At 59.7% G+C, this 17,738-nt stretch overlaps 1 protein-coding gene across 1 annotated transcript in view; it reads left to right on the forward strand.

Annotated features, from left to right (window-relative positions):
• Positions 1 to 17,738, forward strand: part of SPEG (striated muscle enriched protein kinase) — a 48,120-nt gene that overhangs the window by 22,498 nt on the left and 7,884 nt on the right. Inside the window, 21 exon segments of the mRNA XM_044241665.1 lie at positions 329 to 589; positions 1,659 to 1,817; positions 1,919 to 2,108; positions 2,200 to 2,423; positions 4,848 to 4,967; positions 5,214 to 5,318; positions 5,925 to 6,131; positions 6,520 to 6,643; positions 6,760 to 6,935; positions 9,214 to 9,326; positions 9,795 to 9,963; positions 10,175 to 10,271; positions 10,399 to 10,599; positions 11,879 to 11,936; positions 12,429 to 12,506; positions 12,614 to 12,792; positions 13,319 to 13,345; positions 14,026 to 14,178; positions 14,340 to 14,382; positions 15,418 to 15,486; positions 15,748 to 17,737. Of these exon segments, the coding sequence (XP_044097600.1) occupies positions 329 to 589; positions 1,659 to 1,817; positions 1,919 to 2,108; positions 2,200 to 2,423; positions 4,848 to 4,967; positions 5,214 to 5,318; positions 5,925 to 6,131; positions 6,520 to 6,643; positions 6,760 to 6,935; positions 9,214 to 9,326; positions 9,795 to 9,963; positions 10,175 to 10,271; positions 10,399 to 10,599; positions 11,879 to 11,936; positions 12,429 to 12,506; positions 12,614 to 12,792; positions 13,319 to 13,345; positions 14,026 to 14,178; positions 14,340 to 14,382; positions 15,418 to 15,486; positions 15,748 to 17,737 (4,743 nt within the window).

A 17,738-nucleotide genomic window follows, 5' to 3' on the forward strand; every position in this document is an offset into this window, starting at 1 on the left:
TACCCAGCTGGTGTGCTGTGTTTTGTTTTTTTTTTTTCCGCCGCCGTCTCTGCCCCTACGTGGCCCTCTCAGATTCCCCGCCCTCGAGTCCTTCCTGTTTCCCCCGAGTTCACCCTCCCTGGCCCAGCTTGGATGGCCCTCCTGAAGCCAGGCTCTGGAGCTCTTTGCTGGGCTGGCCGGGCAGGCGGGCTTTCCCTGTCTCCAAAGGAACAAAACGCATCTCTCTCTCTGTATCTGTCTGTCTCTTTGTCTGTGCGTGTGTGTGTCTCCCTCGCCCCGTTGTGTCTCTGTTCCATGCGTGCCCCCTGTGGCCGCTTCCCCCCGCCAGCACACCCTGAAAGCCGGTCCTTGGCCGTGCTGGCCCCCCTGCAGGACGTGGACGTGGGGGCCGGGGAGATGGCGCTGTTTGAGTGCCTGGTGGCGGGTCCTGCCGACGTGGAGGTCGACTGGCTCTCCCGAGGCCGCCTGCTGCAGCCGGCCCTTCTCAAGTGCAAGATGCATTTCGATGGCCGGAAGTGCAAGCTGCTGCTCACGTCTGTGCACGAGGATGACAGCGGCGTCTACACCTGCAAGCTCAGCACGGCCAAAGGTAACGGCCCTCTTGGGCCCTGGGGCTGCCGCCCCCCCCCCCCCCCGAGAGCCTCAGGTTGGGGGCTGGAGGGGTGGGAGCAGGGGAGCTAAACAAGATAAGGCAGTGCACCTGTGTGGGTAGAATCTGCGTGGGGAGTGGCCTCTGGCACAGCGCGCCTCCTCCCATGTCCGTGCGAGCTGGTGACCCCAGAGGCAGCCAGTCTGTTGTGGTCTAGCCAGCCCACCCGGACTTGGGTTCCCGTTCCCGCCCTGCCACAGACAGCCACGTGACTTTGGACAAGTCACTTCATCTCTCTGAGCTTCAGACTCTCTGTCTGGAAAAAGGGATCGTGAGACAAGCTCCCGTGTAGGGGGACCGGTGGGATTAATGAGCTAATGTGGGTCATGCGCGAAGTACAGCGCAAGCCCGGCAAAGGGTGGCGTTATAAATGTCAGCCATTACTATTATGAACGACATCTCTGACCTGGTCCCCGTCCTCCTTTGAAGAGCAGAGATCATGCCTCACCAGCTCGTGGGGATGAGCGCCTAAGGTGACACTGGAAGCCTTTGCAAGCAGGAGAGGATCAGGGCAGTGGAAGGGGCTCTTATTTGCCCCAGAAGACTTCTTGTGGGCTGCTGTCTTAGGGCCAAGGAACATTGCTCTGGGTCTGGGATGGGAGGGACGGAGTGTGGGCCCCAGCCAGGCACAGAAAAAAGCTTCCCCAAGGGCAAGCGAAAGGTGTGGAGGAGGAACTGGGTTTGGCTTCCAGATCTCTCTCCAGAGCCCAGCTGAGCTCCATCCTGACTGGGCAAGGGGCAATGAGGAGGGCCCCCCGTGGTGGTCCCGGCAGCCATGGCTTCCCTGCCACCCACCCTTGCCAACCTCTACCCTCCTGAGAAAGCCAGATCTTAGGGTCTCACCCACTGCCTCACTACTCCAGTGTCTGGGGACCTTGCTGGGCTGTGTTCATTCCCAGCTCTGAGCGCAGGTCCCCGTCCCTGCCCGGTATGCGGGTGGGCCCTTCGGGTTGGGGGTGCCTGGGGCTCCGTGGCCTTCCCTGCCACAGCGCCGACCCCTCTCCACTAGATGAGCTGACCTGCAGCGCCCGACTGACTGTGCGGCCCTCGCTGGCGCCCCTGTTCACTCGGCTGCTGGAGGACGTGGAGGTGCTGGAGGGCCGCGCGGCCCGCTTCGACTGCAAGATCAGCGGCAGCCCGCCCCCGTCGGTCACCTGGACTCATTTTGGTACGGCCCTCCACCCTGCAGATGTGGGGGGAGCCCTCAGGTTCAGAGGCCCCGGGTCCCTGGCTGAGCCTGCTCAGCACTCCCGCCCCGTCCTCCCCCAGGCCGCCAGGTGGAGGAGAGCGAGAACTTGCGGCTGCGGCAGGATGGAGGTTTGCACTCCCTGCACATCGCCCACGTGGGCAGTGAGGACGAGGGGCTGTACGCGGTCAGCGCGACCAACACGCACGGCCAGGCCCAGTGCTCGGCCCAGCTCTATGTGGAGGAACCCCGGACGGCCGCCACCGGCCCCAGGTAGGGGGTGCTCCTGGGGAAGCCAATGCGGCCTCCGCGGTGCCCAGGCCCTGTGGTGGGAGACCTCTGGGCAGCCGTGTCGTTCTTCCAGCTCGAAGCTAGAGAAGATGCCATCTATCCCCGAGGAGCCAGAGCAGGGTGAGCTGGAGCGGCTGTCCATGCCCGACTTCCTGCGGCCACTACAGGATCTGGAGGTGGGCCTGGCCAAGGAGGCCATGCTGGAGTGCCAGGTGACTGGCCTGCCCTACCCCACGATCAGCTGGTTCCACAATGGCCACCGCATCCAGAGCAGTGACGACCGGCGCATGACGCAGTGTATGTGTTCAGGGAGGGGCCCTGGGGAGCGTCCCCTCCGGCACCCTCTTTGCTCGTGGTGCCTTCATGCTCTCCCTGCCTTCGAGCCTGCCTTCTCTAGCCTGCGCGAGGGCAGGGTGCCTGTGGGAGGGGGCGCGGAGGGGCTGTGCGGTCAGGGTCTCCTCCTTCGAGCTGCACAGCCCCATCTGCGGAGTCGCCGCTCCAGGCCTGGGTGTACCCCTTAGCACGTACTGGACGGGTGTACAACTTGCTGCTGACCAGCAGCAGCATAAGGGCAAGGTTACGGAACCCCTCAGTGCCTCGGTTTCCCCATATCTGCAATCTATTCCCCATATCTGCAAGCCTATCTGCAATAGGCTCACCATAAGGATGAAATCCGTTAATATGCACAAAGCACCTAAGGGGGGCCTGGCGAATAGCGAGTGCTCAGCGACCGCTCATCTTATTGTTACTGCTGCTGTGGCTGCTTGGTCATAAAGCAGGGCGCTTCACGCCCTCCTTGAGAAGTTTCGGTGAAAAGGCCAGCCTGGGCAGTGTCTGGCTTTGAGAGGCTGCTCGGCCAGTGTTGTTAAGAACAGCGGGTAAAGAAAAGGAGCCAGGAGAGGAACGCAGAGGACCGGATTCAGGACCCTGTGCTTTCCGCCTGGGGCTATTTCTCTTGGGAGCGTCTCCGTTCCATTCTCGAAGGAATCTGAGTCTCGAGATAGGTTCCTCTTAGAGCTGCAGTGCGGCAGAACTCACCTCTCTCAAACACTGTGTGAGCGCCGGGCCCCCGCTCAGCTTCCTCATCAAGGGCCTGGAGGGCAGGTACTAGTACCCGTGTTTGCAAACAGGAAAACAGAGACTTACACAGGGATGGGGACTTACCCGAAGTCAGGAACAGCCCCTTTGACTCTGAGGCTACCTCCTAAGCCCACCCCATTCTCCAGAGTCAGCTCTGTGGCTCTGACCCGTCCCCTGGCCACCGCCACCACCACCACCTCCACCTCCACCTCGGGCTGTCTGCTCAGCCCTCAGGCTTCCTGTCTCATTCTGCTTGAGGCCCAGGTCGGGTGTTTGTCTCGGGAGCCTGAACTGGCGTCCCCGCTCCTCTCTGTATCTGGGGTCGGTGGCAGCCTCTGGTCTGTCTTTCTTTATAAATAGTGTCAGCAGAGATAAATGAATGGGTGACTGTTCCATGGGGAGATAACCGGTCAGAGAAGGGAGGGGTGTTTGGGGATGGTTGTGACGTGCAGGAGGACAGGCCAGCCTCTTCCCCTTCACATCCCCGCCTGAGATGGCCTCCTTATCACAGCATCGAGAGGGAAGTTCAGAAGTAGAGGGAAGCAAGTTCAAGGCATGGCTCCATCATTTATTAGCTGTGTCGCCTTGGACAAGTCCATTAATGTCTCTGATCTCATTGGTAAAATGAGGATAATTTTGCAGGATTGTTGAAAGGATTATGGGGAAAAAACCGTACATCTATTAGCTGGCGTTCGCTGGGCCCAGAACAGACAACTCCTACTATCATTTGTAATATAACATCCTTAGCACTGACTACGTATAAGGCATCAGGGTCCGGGCCTGACAGGACATGTCGGCTCTGTCTTTAAGCAGCCATGGCACATGCGAGTGGAAAGGGAGGGCCACCCCATGCAGTGTGGGCCTGGCGATGGAGGTCCTGGGGAGGCAGTCAGGGATGGGGGTACAGAGACGTCTTCCCAGGCTGGCACTTGCTTGAACTGTGTCTTGAAGGAGAAGGCCTTAGGTAGGAGAGGAAGAGTCCAGAAGGGAGGAATTTTGTGAGCAAAAGCCTGAAGATGGAACTTCTGTGTGTGTGCAGGACCCTGAAGGCTTGTCGGGGTTGGAGGAATCGCAGGAGGAAGGGCAGGAGACGGGGCTGGATGGGCTCTTGGGCTGAGGCTCTGGATGCTAGCCTATGTGCAGGGGGCACCTTAAAGGTTTCCAGGTCAAGGGGTAACATGCGGAGCCATTGGCGGAGTGTGGACTGCACTGGTGGAGGTCGGTCATGGGCGCTGAGCTGCAGGGGGGACAACAGCAGCCATGGGGATGGAGAGGGGACTGACGGAGGGGCCTTAGGGACAAAACCCGGTCAGTACTTTGATGCCGAGGTGTGAACACCAAAGATGCAGAGATGAGGGGCTGTCAACGGGACAGGAGCTTGGAGGCAGAATCAGTGTGGGTGGAGCATGAGAAGTCATTGGAGGGACAGGCAGGAAGGGACGTGCCTGCAGGTATAACCTTGGCAGCCTGGACTTTGGCTTTGCTGTGAGGTGGACATGCTTCTTGCCATCTGCCCCACTCTTGCCCCCTCACCTGCCCCCTACAGCCAGTAAGGAGTAAAGGGCCAGGCCTCTGGGGACATGCGCCCACCCAGTATCCTCCTGGCTCAGGCCCGCTATCATTGTGTCCCTCACCCCCCAGACAGGGATGTCCATCGCCTGGTGTTCCCTGCTGTGGGACCTCAGCATGCGGGCGTCTACAAGAGTGTCATCGCCAACAAGCTGGGCAAAGCTGCGTGCTATGCTCACCTCTATGTCACAGGTGAGGCCCACGTCTTCCTGGTCTGCTGTATCTGCAGCCTAGCCACTGGCCCTCCCCACAGGCCTGGGTGAGGGCAGGGCCTCCACCCCGGCTCCCTTACCCTTGGACCCCGGGGAGCTGTCTGGCCTTGCCCCCCCGCACTGTGGCTGTGCCTCCAGTCCCTGGCCCACCATCCCGAGGCCTGGTGAACCTGCAGAGCCATGGGGCCCTGAGGAGCATGGCAGACCCCCGACCTGTGGCTTTCAGATGTGGTTCCAGGCCCCCCAGATGGTGCCCCACAGGTGGTGGCTGTGACTGGCAGGATGATCACGCTCACGTGGAACCCTCCCAGGGGTCTGGACATGGCCATCGGTGCGTCAGGCCCCACGGGGCTCCTGGGTGGGGATGGGGTGCAGTCAGGCTCAGGCAGGGGCACCGAAGGAGCCAGGCTGGGGGGCAAGGCCCAGATGATCGTACTGGTGGAGGGTAAGCATGGAACACTGGGAACGTGGCCAGGAGCTGCTTGGCCAGTCTCCTCTTCAAGGTGGATAAAGCCATGGCTGTGTGTCAGGAGAGGCCACGAAGGAGCGGCCCATTCCCTTTCTCGGAGGGACTGGGTGCTGGGCTCATGATCCTGGGAATGCCCTCCCCTTCCCTGGGCATGAAGTCTTCCTGCTCTGTGCCTCAGTTTCCCCACCTCAGGCAATAGCAAGGAATTGGGATATGAGCTAAGCTCCCTCCTTCCGTGTCTGTAGCTGGACCCATGCCTGGCATATTGTTGGCTCTGAGCATGGCTGGCCAGGTCAGTGGTTGGAAAGAGCAGATGGGGGTGGGGGGGTGCAAGCAGAAGCAACAGGAGAAATTGAGGCAGGCCCTCAGAGCAGGCTAATGAGGAGTTTCTAGGTCCTGAGCCAGTTGAATGGGGGTCTGGGGGGGTGTCCCAGCAATGCCCGCCTCCAGCAGCTGCTTTCCCCCCAGACCCAGACGCCCTGACCTACACCGTGCAGCACCAGGTTCTAGGCTCGGACCAGTGGACAGTGCTGGCCACGGGCTTGCGGGAGCCTGGGTGGGCAGCCATGGGGCTGCGTAAGGGGGTCCAGCACGTTTTCCGGGTCCTCAGCACCACCATCAAGAGCAGCAGCAAGCCCTCACCCCCCTCCGAGCCAGCACAGCTCCTGGAGCGTGGTGAGTCTGGGTGCCCCTCTGGAGGTGGGGTGGAGGCTACAGCGCCGGAGAACCAGCTCTTGGTGGTGGAGGCTCAAGGGCTGGTCTGGACCTGCTGTGTCTGGGAGTGACCTCAGCCAGTCTGAGCGTTTCTTTCTCCTGATGGCAGCACACACGGTGGGTGAGGCTGAGGCTCTGGGATCAGACAAGCAGACGGGGGATGGGAGGGTGCAGTCCCCGCTCCGCCACTTCTTGGCTGCGTGTCCTAGACAACTTGCTGAACCTCTTTGAATGTCACTTCCTTGTCTGTAAACATGGAGCTCGGGTGGTGGTTAGGAGGGTAAAAACGTAGAGTATGCTAAGTCCCTGGTGTCAAGTCTAACTTCAGCCTGCGCTCTCATCTGGCCAGGCCCACCCCTGGAGGAGGCACCTGCTGTGTTGGACAAGCCAGATGTCGTGTATGTGGTGGAGGGACAGCCCGCCAGCATCACGGTCACCTTCAACCATGTGGAGGCCCAGGTCGTCTGGAGGAGGTGGGGCCCCACCTGGCGTGCCTCACTTCCCACATGGGGCCATCCAGCTCCGGCCATCCTGGCCTGACTCCCCTGTGGCTGGATCCTGGGTGACCTCCCTGTCGTGTGTCCCTTAGCTGCCGAGGGGCCCTCCTAGAGGCGCGGGCAGGGGTGTATGAGCTGAGCCAGCCAGATGACGACCAGTACTGTCTTCGGATCTGCCGGGTGAGCCACCGAGACATGGGGACCCTCACCTGCACGGCCCGTAACCGCCACGGCACACAGGCCTGCTCAGTCACCCTGGAGCTGGCAGGTGGGTGACAGCGGACCTTCTTCCTTCTCCTCCTTCTGAGGCCCACAACCCTCTCCTCATGCCCACCTGTCAGACCTGTCCATCAAACGGCTGTTATACCAGGGCTAGTGGAAGTAACGGAGATAGTACTCATCAGATGTTTACTGAGGACACCTGATACGTGCCAGGCTCAGCATGAAGGACCTTCTGTGTATCACCTCAAGGAATGTTTACATTAACCCAGTGAGATGTGGTTGGTTATCCTCATTTTACAGAACACGAAACTGAGCCTCAGAAAGTACGCTAGGTCACGGGCCCAGGTTCCCCAACCTCCTAAGTACAGGAACTGGGATTCAAGCCTGGGTGCATGCTGGACTCCAGAGCCAGAGGGTGCTCTTAACATCCTGTGTTAAACACAACAGGATGTAGGACCTCAAATATAACAGGCATGGGGCGACCAAGTCAATTTCAAAAAGAAAAGGCCCCAAGCGGGCACAGCTGATCAGCAGTCCCCCAGATCTGGGGCCCCTGCGCACCCTTTTGCACAAGCCCTTTTGACAGAGCCTCCCAACCTTTGCGGTGAGGACCCTTTGTATAATTTTTCCTTTAAAGATGTCATCTCTCAACCAGAGGCATGCATTAAGTAGTAATTGTCTTGTTTTCCGGTTTGTTAATTAACTCTACACATATGTAACTGCCACTCAGAACTTCAGATCAGCATGAGCTAAACAGTGTTACCTGCTGAGTAGATACAATTCCGACCAAACACAAAGAAAGTGACATTTTAGGGAGCACAGGCAATCCTATGGTGGAGAAGTGCATATTTGCTGGTGCTTTTAAAAAAACTGTTCAAGTTCGCTTGAAACCTTCCAGGACTTTCATCCTCACAGAGCGGCCCCCGCGACCTCTAAACTAGAAACCAGATTCCTAGAGGGGTGGGAAGGGATCTTTAAAGTAGAAGAGAAGTGGCAGCAGGGTGTGTGAGGAAGAGATGGGGGAGCCCTGCTGACCCTGATGGAGATGGAGGGGGGCGGCACCAATTGTCTGGGTCCCTGTCTCCTCCCTGCCCCAGCACCCCCTCCAACACACACCTCCTGGCACCTCGTACTCCACCTGCCACTCTGCTCCTGGAGCATACCATCAGCAGGACTCCTTTCTCTTCCCACATATAGGAAAAGCCCTCGGGTTTGGGGAGACCCTGGCCACCAAGAGCCCTGTAGCCCAGACTGGTTGGGCCAGTGACCGAGATAGAGAGTGAGAGAGACAGACAGACAGACAGCGTCCCAGCCAGCCAGAACTAGAACAGGCCTGGGATTGGATCTTATAACTGCAGACCCCGTGCCTACCCCCGACCCCAGTCTCCAGGCAGGGCCCGTGGAATGGCTTCTCCCACCATATCTGTCCCTACGGTAGTGTCTCTTATCTGTGTAAAATTAGGTTCCGTGCCAGGGCTGGGTGGCGGTCCCTGCCCCGCGCCTGTCTCATCCCTCCAGGCTACTCTCCCACGCCTCTTAAAGCTGAGCTCCTCAAACACGCTCAGGAGGCAGGGCGCTGGGAAGTCACTGCTTCCTCCACAAAGCACGTTGGAATATGTATTTAATTCCATCCTGAGAATTAGAAGCCGCTTTGCCAGGAAATAACACGACCGCATGATATGCTTAGAGAATGAAATCACAGTCACGTGCGGGAGAGCTAAACTGAGAATCGGTACCTGTTTGTTGGTCTTGCCATCTCCCGGATGGTAAAAGCCCGCTTAAACATTTAAATAAGATTCAGAGAGAAAACCTCAAGGTAGAGGCAGTGCCACTTGTGATTTGAATTCAGGTGCACAGCCTGGGCTGCCTAGGCGGGTCAAGCCAGAGGCAGGGCCATGCAGAAGGGCGATCACCCACAGGGGGCAGCATCGAGCCACTCCACACCAGCCCATTAATGCAGCGAGGGAAGAGGCTCAGGGTTGCCCAATCCTGATTTTTCCAGAGAGGCAGGAAATCCAGATTTCTTTTGTGTGTGAAACTCTAGTTTCAAAGCTGGCAGATGAACACGGAGGGTCCAACAAAGCAAGGCTGCAACCCCATGGCTTCGGTCTTTTGAGATTTGGAGAACATCATGTGTGGATGTACGGGGCTGGGGGGGGCGGGTAGTTCTTGGGACTCAGTGGGGGTGGGGTGCTGGCGGTGTTCTGCCTGGGCCCGTTGCTGAGGGAGGACCTGGAGAAGGACTTGAGAAGACAGGACCTCATGATCCCAGTGTTGTTGCCACCCCTCCCCACCCACCCCCTACCCTGGGCTGTGTGTTTCAGAGGCCCCTCGGTTTGAGTCCATCATGGAGGATGTGGAGGTGGACGCTGGGGAGACCGCTCGCTTCGCTGTGGTGGTGGAGGGGAAGCCATTGCCAGACATCATGTGGTACAAGGTTAGAGGGTGACAAAGGCCTCGGCAGGGGTTGGGGGGAGATCCTAGCATGGGGCCAGCTGGGAGCCTGCAGGTCAGGGAGGACAGATTTCTGTACAGGAGGAGTCTTGGCCACCTTAGGAGGAGGGGAACCTGGAGAGGTGTTCTCAGAGGTGTGGCTAGGAGAAGAGAGTGGGACCCAGAGTTCCATGTGATGCTGGTACATGTTTCAGGAACCAGGGGACTAACTGGGAGGCACAGGGCTATCAGTGGGAGATAAAAGTGGAGCTGATTCAGGGTACTGAAGGGAGCAAGGCTCCCGGGGCTGTGAGCAAAGCCCTTGGGACAGAGATAATATTGGGGCTTCGGGGCCGAAGAGTTCCTGGGCCCGCGGTGGGGATGAGACTGGGTGTCAGGCATGGAGATGGAGGTGGATCTAGGGGGACCGTAAAGCCAGGCCTGGGCAGTAAAGCCTCGGCCGCCTCTGCAGGACAAGGGGCTGTTGACCGAGAGTAGCCACGTGAGCTTTGTGTACGAAGAGAACGAGTGCTCCCTGGTGGTGCTCAGCGCGGGGACCCAGGATGGAGGGGTGTACACCTGCACCGCCCGGAACCCCGCCGGGGAGGTCTCCTGCAAAGCCGAGCTGGCTGTGCGTTCAGGTGCGCATGCAAGGGGAGGAGGGCAAAGCGCTTACTCTCAGGGAAGGCGATGTGAGCCCTGGGCCAGGAGCCACTCGCCAGACCCTTCGCACCCCAGCCCAGGCACCCCAGCCCAGGCTGACATTCTTGCTCTTGTTTTGTCTCTTCCATCCGCCCTGCCTGGCCCTGTCTCTGCCCTCATCCTTCTGTTGCCTGCCCCACCTAACACCAGTTCAGACAGCCATGGAGGTAGAGGGGGCCGGGGAAGCGGAGGAACAGCGAGGAAGGAGACTCAGCGACTTCTACGACATCCATCAAGAGATTGGCAGGTGTGGGGCTAGGAGGGGGCGCGGTGCCTGGGAGCCAAAGGGGGCCTGGTTCTGAGGCTCTTAGGCCATGGAGTGCTGGGGTGGGGGGTGTGCTGCGAGCCCCTCACCTCCCTGTGTCATCGTCCAGGGGTGCCTTCTCCTACCTGCGGCGCGTGGTGGAGCGAAGCTCCGGCCTGGAGTTTGCGGCCAAGTTCATCCCCAGCCAGGCCAAGCCAAAGGCATCAGCGTGGCGGGAGGCCCGGCTGCTGGCCCGGCTCCAGCATGACTGCGTCCTCTACTTCCATGAGGCCTTTGAGAGGCGTCGGGGACTGGTCATGGTCACTGAGCTGTATCCTGAGATAGGCCGGGTGGGGAGGAGACATGTGGCCAATCAGCAACATGCTTTACACTTTACAAAGAGGCCCCACTGACAGGCTGCACCAGCCCCCTTTTGGGAAATGTTCCCACGGACGGCTGGGAGTTCTGAAGGCATCTTGTGAGGCCTTTACAGAGCAGATTCTGGAGACTTCTGCAAAAACCAGCCATTTTTAGCCCCTGTCCCTCCACTGCCTTTTCTTAGCTTAAACTTACATAGCACTCAGTGTATGCCTGGCAGCCACTAAGAGTTCAACAGCTATTAACCTACTTAATCCTCCTGTGTGATCTCGTGGAATCTTTTTATGCCCATTTTCTTCAGAATTTTTAATTTATTTTAGGGAGATGGGGGGAGGGGCAGAGGGAAAGGAAGAGACTCCCAACCAGACTCTGTGCTGAATGTGGAACCTGACACAGGTCTCAATCCCACAACCCTGAGATGGTGATCAGAGTCGAAACCAAGAGTCAGACGCTCAACTGACTAAGCCACCCAGGCGCCCCCGTTTTATCCCCATTTTATAACTGATAAAACTGACGTATAGAGAGGTTAAGTGACTCATCCAAGGTCACCCCGCTAACAAAAGGCATGTGCACGAAATGCAGAACAGTCTATCCAAACATTCAGAGTGACTCCGTTTCAGATGAGCCTCTGCACCAGCTGAACTGGGGAGGCGGTTTGCACGAAGAATGGATTTTAGACTCTCATGAGACCTTGGGTTCAATAGAGCCACACTGTGCATAGCATGCTGGGTGGTCCACTTGTCCCTCCCATTAGCAGGGTGACCATATCCGTCATCCCTGCCTCCCAGTCGGCACTGTTAGAACCCAGACCTCAGCCACATGCCCCTCTTACCTGTCATGGGCTTCTGGGTCATTCTCAAATATAGGCAGGAAGGTCCATCCACGGTCAACAAAATTCTGCTCTAACTTGATCTTTTTAAATATCTAACAGGGTCATTGAGAGATGTCATCCCCATTTTATGCCTGAGGGAACCTAGGCTCAGAGAGGTTGGGTGACTGGCCTGAGATCCTGCAGCAAATGAGAGGTCAAGCAGGGTGGTTCCATCTGTGCACCCATATGACAGTGGGGGTTGGTGCTGGAGACACAGTGGCAGGCTGGTATTAGCTGTGCTTTAAGGGGAAGGAGAAATATGCAGAGCTGGGATCTGCCTTGAGCTCTAGGGGTGGAGGGCACTGTTCAGGGATGGCCCAGAAGTTGGCATTGTCACTCTTCTCCTTGATCGGGGACGCAGATGCACAGAGGAGCTGTTGGAGCGAATGGCCAGGAAACCCACCGTGTGTGAGTCTGAGGTGAGGGCAGTGGGTGGTAGGGGTTGGGTTGGGCACTGGTGTTTACCCACCTGAGCTCTAAGAACTGAGGGGCGGGTCCTGGGCCTGCCATCTATGCCGTGAATAGGCCAGGGGTGGTGGTGACACCTACCTCTCTTGGTACCCAGTCTCCTCAAGTAAGCATTCCCCAGACATTTCTCTCCGAAAGAGCGCCACCTAGACTCTATTCAGTCTCACTGCTGTCCTGCCCTGTAGGGCAGTATAAATTGTATACTGCACAGTTCTATTTAATATAATATAGATGGTTCCCTCCTATAATTGTGCTATGCACAACCTGTGCAGCTGTACTTGGAAGCCCTAGATCTCAGAAATCCCAAATCTGTTTCAACCACCTTATCAGCCATCTGAAGACCACTTCTCAGGCATAGCCTGACTTCTTGCCATGGCACTGGCAGTGATCAAACATAATCTCCCACCCTTTCCCCATGGACTTTGGGCCTCCCGTCTCCACAGATCCGGGCGTACATGCAGCAAGTGCTGGAGGGAATATGCTACCTGCACCAGAACCATGTGCTGCACTTGGATATCAAGGTGAGGTGCAAGTGGGGAGTGGGGAGCAGGCAGCCCCTGTGGGAGGCAGGCGGTGGGGCGTCCTCCCCGCTTCACTTAGCTCCCATGATTTCCCTGCTGTTCTGCAGCCGGAGAACCTGATGGTGTGGGATGGTGCAGAGGGCGAAGAGCAGGTGAGGATCTGTGACTTTGGGAATGCCCAGGAGCTGACTCCAGGAGAGCCCCAGTACTGCCAGTACGGCACACCTGAGTTCGTGGCCCCCGAAATCGTCAATCAGACCCCTGTGTCTGGAGTCACTGACATCTGGTAATAATGCTGGCCCACAGAGCTGAAGGGGTGGCCCGGGCCCGCTTCCCTCCGTGTCATGCTGGGTGGGGACTTGCGCACTGGCAGAGAGGACCTTCACCAAGCCCAGCTTCCTTCTCTGAAGTAGGTTGGTGGCATAGCTCACGGGGACCTCTTGCCCATGTTACTACCTGCCCCTCACCAGAATAGACCCAGTCACGCGAGGTCTTAGCCCTGTCCAGCCTCAGCTCCTGATCACCCCTAGGTGTGGAACCTTCTCTGTAGCCACCTGGCCTCCCCGTGAGGAACACACAGCCCCTTGGTTCCCACACTCCTCTGGGCTTCCTGGGCTGGCCCTGCCACGACCCTGACTCTTCCAGGGAAGTTGGGACCTCTTGGTTGAGAGTCCTCCCTGGAGGAGGCATCCTTGTGCCCATCTGACCCAGTGAGGCCCCTCCTCACTAGATGGGTGGTAGTGGAAAACGATGGCCTTCTCGTGGGGGGTCGGCTGTCCACTCACCCATTTATTACTTTCCTTTCCTCACAGGCCTGTGGGCGTTGTTGCCTTCCTCTGGTAAGGACCCCTCTGCACTCAGGATCCCGGTTTTCAATGAGCGCCTAGCAGGCCAACCCCTAACATTTCCAGAGCCTGGGACAGGAGAGCAATTTGGGGCCTGCAGCCCACCGCTTCTCCTCCACACCCCTGCCCCTTGCTGCACTGCAGGAGGCCTCATGCGTGAATGAGGGGGATGCCCTCATTACGTAAGCTCTCTCTGTCACTGTGCTCATCCGTACAGGGCGGGCACACTGGCAGCCTCCTTCAGAGGCTGGACAGAGAGAGGCCAATACTGGCTTCGTGCCATCTAGGCAGCAGACTGTGAGGCCCTGAGTGTTCAGAACAGGCCCTGGAAGGGGGAGGCTCAGGTTCAGGGTCGCTTATCCCCTCGGCACAGACTCCTCACCTCAGGGACAGGCCATGACTAGAGGGACACAACAGGTCCTCCAAAGCATGGGCCCAGGACAGGGAGCTGCGTGCCCAGTTCTCAAGGCAGGACTCATCTACCGGGGGCTTGGGGTGGGGCAGGACAGGCAAGAGTCTGAAAGACTACCTTCTGCTCGGATCCCCCGGCCTCTACCTTCTCCATAGCCCTGGGGGGCCTGACCCTGTCCCTAGACACTGGCATCCCTCAGAAGTCCCTGCCTCAGCTCCAGGGCCCTGTCCCCCTCTCACACAAGTCCCCTCTTCCTCTCCAGTCTGACGGGAATCTCCCCCTTTGTTGGGGAAAACGATCGGACAACATTGATGAACATTCGGAACTACAACGTGGCCTTCGAGGAGACCACATTTCTGAGCCTGAGCAGGGAGGCCCGGGGCTTCCTCATCAAAGTGCTGGTGCAGGACCGGCTGTGAGTGCTGGGCCCTGAGGAGCCCCCAGCCTGCAGAGTCCCCTTGTGCCAGCCCCCACTCCTGCCCCAGCCTCTGACCTTAAGCGTTCAGTCTCCCAACTCCTTACAGGCCCTGTGTTCCCATTTATTGGTTGGCTCACTTAACCTGCATTCCTTTACAGGAGGCCTACCGCCGAGGAGACCCTAGAACATCCTTGGTTCAAAGTGAGTCTAGTCTTGCAAGGCAATGGTACAAGAGGTGGGAGGAGGGGGAACATTGTTAACAGCTACATTTATTGAGCACCTACTGTGTGCAGTCGTCATTATAGGCAGTTTATATACACATGGTCTGTTAGTCTCTCAACAACTCCATGAAGGAAGACATTATTACTTCTCTTTTGCTGCTAAGGAAACTGAGGCTCAAGCTGGGGTATCATGGCCTCCAAGGCACAGGTCTAGGCAACCTTCATCTTGGGGCTTCATCAGCAGGCTCTTCCCTGCCTCTTGAGACCAGCCCTGGTCCTCCTCTCTCCTGCGCGTCCACCTCTGTCCCGCCCTGCAGTTGGTGGGTGGCCTGGCTGGCTTGGCCTGGTGATTTTGAGCTCCGTGCAGCCAGAATGCTCACTCATTCATCTTCAAACCCCAGCGGTGCAGGGGACAATGCCAGGCAGAGGGGTGGGGTTCAGCAAATGACCCAGAAAGAGTGTCTGAATACATCATCCATTGAGTGTTCTGCTGGGTCAACTGAAGGTTGAGGTCATTCTGGTATCTGTCCTTAGGAGTAGGAGCCTGGGCTCTCAGATCATAAATGAGCTCTGAAAAGGACAGCCTGGGTGGGTGGCTGAGGGAAGCATCTGTGTTGGTCTGGCCCACCAACGCTCCAGATGTCTGGGATGCTGGATCTCCACAGGGACAGATGGTGAGCTGGGGAGCAGAGCCCACACCAGGGGCCAGAGCCCCAGCTCCTGAGGGCAGCCAGTGGAACAGGACAGGGCCATGAGCCCTGATGTAAGCCCCAAAGCCCAGCCCGAGAACCACTGAGGTTCTGCCGCTCCAGTTAGGCTCAGGGATTTTGTCCCTACATAGGCCTCTTGACTGTGGGAGTTGTGACAGATCTGAGGGGGAAGGGACCCCCAGGAGCCCAGACTCAAGGCTGCTCAGTCCACTGTTCCCTCCTGTGGACTTTGTCTCTCCACTGCCAAACTCTGAGGGTCTAGTTGTGGGGGACTTTGCCTCAGGCCCTCTTTCCTGGGTTTGCAGACACAGGCCAAGGGCGCAGAGGTGAGCACGGATCACCTGAAGCTGTTCCTTTCCCGACGGAGGTGGCAGGTGAGTGTCCCTGGGTCCTGCTTCTGGGCCTCCCTCATTCTCCCTCTGCACTTGTTCCCTCTATCTGCCGTTTTCCTATCATGTGCCCTCACTTTCTGCTCAGCTGTCTTCATCCAGTTTTTATTGTCTCAGTCCCCAGCTTCACCCCTGTTCCCTGACCCTCTGCCTCTCTCCCTGGCTCCTGGGGCTGAGGTGGGCTCACGTGGGCCAGGCTGGCACCAGGGGCCCCTTTCGGGTCTGACCCCAGGACCCTGTCTCCAGCGCTCCCAGATCAGCTACAAGTGCCACCTGGTGCTGTGCCCCATCCCGGAGCTGCTGCGGGCACCCCCAGAGCGGGTGTGGGTAGCTGTACCCAGAAGACCACCTCCCAGCGGGGGGCTCTCCTCCTCCTCTGACTCTGAAGAGGAAGAGCTGGAGGAGCTGCCCTCGGTGCCCCGACCTCTGCAGCCTGAGTTCTCGGGCTCCCGGGTGTCCCTCACTGACATTCCCACAGAAGATGAGGCCCTGGGGACCCCCGAGGCTGGGGCTACCACCCCTATGGACTGGCAGGAGCAGGGACGGGCCCCCTCTCAGGACCAGGAGGCTCCCAGCCCTGAGGCCCTCCCCTCCCCAGGCCAGGAGCCCCAAGCTGGGTCCAGCCCCCAGCGGAGGGAGCTCCGGCGGGGCAGCTCTGCTGAGAGCGCCCTGCCCCGGGCCGGGCCGCGGGAGCCGGGCCGGGGCCTGCACAAGGCAGCCTCTGTGGAGCTGCCGCAGCGCCGAAGCCCCAGCCCGGGGGCCACCCGCCTGACCCGGGGTGGCCTGGGGGAGGGCGAGTACGCCCAGAGGCTGCAGGCCCTGCGCCAGCGGCTGTTGCGGGGCGGCCCCGAGGACGGTAAGGTCAGTGGCCTCAGGGGCCCTCTGTTAGAGAGCCTGGGGGGCCGCACCCGGGATCCCCGCCTGGCCCGGGCTGCATCTAGTGAGGCCGCACCGCGCCACCAGCCTCCGCCTGAGACATGGGGCCTGCAGAAGAGCAGCAGCTTCTCACAGGGGGAGGCAGAGCCCCGGGGCCGGCACCGCCGTGCTGGGGCGCCCCTTGAGATCCCCGTGGCCAGGCTTGGGGCCCGAAGGCTCCAGGAGTCTCCTTCCTTGTCTGCCCTCAGCGAGGCCCAGCCACCTAGCCCTGCGAGGCCCAGTGCCTCCAAATCCAGCGCCCCTAAATCCAGTGTTCCCAAGTCTTTGAAGCCTCCTGCCACCACACCCAGTGATGCCCCACAGCCCTTGGTGCCCCAGCCTGCCCAAGAGAAGAGCCCAAAGCCCAAGCTAGAGCCAGTCCCAGCCCCCAAGCGTACACAGCCCCCAGTGGCTCCGCAAAGCCCAGTGCCCCCTCTCACACCGTATGCCCAGATCATGCAGTCGCTCCAGCTCTCAGGCCACACGCAAGGCTCCCTGCAGGACCCTGGGGCGCCTCCATCCGAGCCCAGACCCCACCCAGCTGTGTTTGCCCGGGTGGCCTCCCCAGCTCCAGGAGCCTCTGAGAAGCCCGTGCCTACAGCTGGGGCGCACCCGGTGCTGGTGGAGAAAGCTCGGGTCCCCACCGTGCCCCGCAGGCCAGGTAGCAGTCTCAGTAGCAGCATCGAGAACCTGGAGTCCGAGGCTGTGTTTGAGGCCAAGTTCAAGCGCAGCCGAGAGTCGCCCTTATCAAGGGGGCTGCGACTGCTGAGCCGCTCGCGCTCGGAGGAGCGCGGCCCCTTCCGCGGGGCTCGGGAGGAGGACGGCATGTACCGGCCCAGCCCAGCGGGGACGCCCCTGGAGCTGGTCCGACGGCCCGAGCGCTCCCACTCCGTGCAGGACCTCAGGGCGGTCGGGGAGCCAGGCCTCGTCCGCCGCCTCTCGCTGTCGTTGTCCCACCGTCTGCGGCGGACCCCGCCGGCGCAGCGCCACCCCGCCTGGGAGGCCCGCGGCGGGGACGGGGAGAGCTCGGAGGGCGGCAGCTCGGCGCGGGGCTCACCGGTGCTGGCGGTGCGCAGGAGGCTGAGCTCCACGCTGGAGCGACTGTCCAGCCGGCTGCAGCGTAGCGGCAGCAGCGAGGACTCGGGGGGCGCGTCGGGCCGCAGCACCCCGCTCTTTGGCCGGCTGCGCAGGGCCACATCGGAGGGCGAGAGTCTGCGGCGCCTCGGCGTGCCGCACAACCAGCTGGCGGCCCAGGCCGGCGCCAGCACGCCTTCCGCCGAGTCCCTGGGCTCTGAAGCCAGCGGCACGTCGGGCTCCTCAGG

The sequence above is a fragment of the Neovison vison genome, chromosome 3, assembly GCF_020171115.1.
Source record: "Neovison vison isolate M4711 chromosome 3, ASM_NN_V1, whole genome shotgun sequence".
Classification (NCBI taxonomy): Eukaryota; Metazoa; Chordata; class Mammalia; order Carnivora; family Mustelidae; genus Neogale; species Neogale vison.